General features: G+C 31.7%; 1 protein-coding gene across 4 annotated transcripts in view; it reads right to left on the reverse strand.

Moving 5' to 3' along the window:
- Positions 1 to 141: 141 nt before the first annotated feature.
- Positions 142 to 2,009, reverse strand: part of LOC108738091 (threonine--tRNA ligase, cytoplasmic) — a 9,791-nt gene continuing 7,923 nt past the window's right edge. For 2 of the 4 annotated variants that reach the window (XM_025977648.1, XM_025977646.1), the window contains exons 7-12: positions 1,843 to 1,939; positions 1,652 to 1,722; positions 1,254 to 1,554; positions 821 to 999; positions 472 to 761; positions 142 to 353 (exon numbers count right to left, since the gene is read on the reverse strand). In XM_025977648.1, coding sequence (XP_025833433.1) covers positions 208 to 353; positions 472 to 761; positions 821 to 999; positions 1,254 to 1,554; positions 1,652 to 1,722; positions 1,843 to 1,939 — 1,084 coding nt within the window. In that variant the 3' untranslated portion in view covers positions 142 to 207. Of the gene's footprint in view, positions 354 to 471; positions 762 to 820; positions 1,000 to 1,253; positions 1,555 to 1,651; positions 1,723 to 1,842 lie in introns of all 4 variants that reach the window. The other 2 variants (XM_025977647.1, XM_025977649.1) reach the window with 2 other exon arrangements.

The raw sequence follows: 2,009 nt of genomic DNA on the forward strand, positions 1-2,009 counted from the left end.
TTGTTAACCTTATGCCTTTAGCATTATCTAGAGGCTAGGCTTAGTCAATGAAATAAATACAAAAGTTATTCAACAAAAAAAATTGATATTTACCTAGTTATTCCATTTATTTAAATTATGTGTCAATTGAAATGTTAAAAATAAATTACTAAACCAACATTTAATAAAAAAAATGGAACAAATTCAATATAAAAGCCGTAGTTTAAATTAGAAAGTATCTTCACCAATTACAAAGTTATCTCGCAAATTCTTGAATTTCTCTATCAATTCATCGACAGTTACTTCTCCATGGACCTTATTGTCTCTCGTACGAACATTAACAGTTTGACTGCTGCGTTCTTTCTCTCCAACAACTGCAACGAAAATAACATACGTATTAAAACTACGATTTATAAATAAAGTGTCTCGTAACAGTTAGCAAAAACTTGAGAATGAAGTTGAAATAGAAAAAATTAATTAAAACTTTAATACCGAGTATAAAATTAAATTGCGCCAGTTGTGCATTTCGAATCTTCTTATTCATTGTATCTCCTGCATCATTATCTACTTCACACATGAATCCCGCGTCGAAAACTTTCTTTTGTACTTCTTCTGCATATTCGTCAAAAACTGGTCCAACTGGAATGACCATGGCCTGACGTGGAGACAACCAGAACGGCCATTTACCAGCATAACTTTCTGTTAAAATAGCTATCATACGTTCCACAGAACCCAAAATTGCCCTATGTATGATCACCGGTCTCTTTTTCTCCCCAGTTTCACTTAAAATTCAATTTCAAGTTAATTTTGAAGTGTTAGGGCAAATAAATTATTTAATTACCTTATGTATGACAGATTAAATTGTATGGGTAACTGAAAGTCCAACTGTATGGTAGCACACTGGAAAGCTCTTTTCAGTGCATCCATTATCGTTATGTCAATTTTTGGTCCATAAAAGGCTCCATCACCTGGGTTCAGTTTCCAAGATTCTCCAAAATGGTTCAAACTCTCTTCCAAAGCCTAACAATAATAATTTTATAGGCATTAAAATCCTCCCGAAACAAGTTCTATTCATTATTTTAAACTTTCTAATAAATTAAATTAAATCTTGATTGCTTTTAATAGAAACAAAGTATTCTTAAGACAGAACGTAATTTACATTTAAATTTATTCCTTTTAATAAACTTTTAACTTCAATAATATATGCGATATTTGTTTGTGATATTATTTAATAAATAAATTAAAACTAAGATATTTTAATTTTTATTTCTCACCATTTCTGCCTGTTTCCACATTTCTATATCTCCTAAATACTTTTCTGGTCTCGTTGATAAACAAAGATTAAAGGTAAAACCGAATTTTTTATAAACTTCTCGCAAAAAGTCCAAACATCCCTTCATTTCAGATTTAATCTGTTCGGGGGCACAGAAGATGTGAGCATCATCTTGCTGAAATCGTCTTACTCGGGTAAGTCCTGTTAAAGCACCCGACAATTCGTTACGATGTAACACACCGAAATCCGCAAAACGCAGGGGTAACTCTCTCCAGGATCTTGTACGGTTATCGAACATAAGACTGAAATTTAAATTTTATATCATTGCCTAATTTAGTTGGCAAAAGAGAAATTTACATATATGTACTTAAACATTAACAATTAAAATTATTGTCTTACCAATGTCCTGGGCAATTCATTGGCTTCAATGCGTAAGTATCCTTTTCTACTTCAAAAGAAAACATGTTTTCCTAAAAATAAGAATAGTTTGTATTCTTATTAAATAAATAAATAAAATAGTAAGAAAACATGTTTATAATCTATATATTTTTGTCAAATTATACTCCAAAAATGTGCAGTAAAACGCTTACAGCATAGTGTTCCCAATGACCAGAAACTTGCCACAACTTCACGTTATAGATGTTTGGAGAAACCACTTCTTGAAACCCACGCTTCCTGTACTCTGATCTTATGAAATTAACAAGGGTGTTATAAATGTGAGCTCCTCGAGGAAGGAAGAAACAAGACCCTGGCGACA

The sequence above is a fragment of the Agrilus planipennis genome, unplaced genomic scaffold, assembly GCF_000699045.2.
Source record: "Agrilus planipennis isolate EAB-ADULT unplaced genomic scaffold, Apla_2.0 scaffold25, whole genome shotgun sequence".
Taxonomy (NCBI): Eukaryota; Metazoa; Arthropoda; class Insecta; order Coleoptera; family Buprestidae; genus Agrilus; species Agrilus planipennis.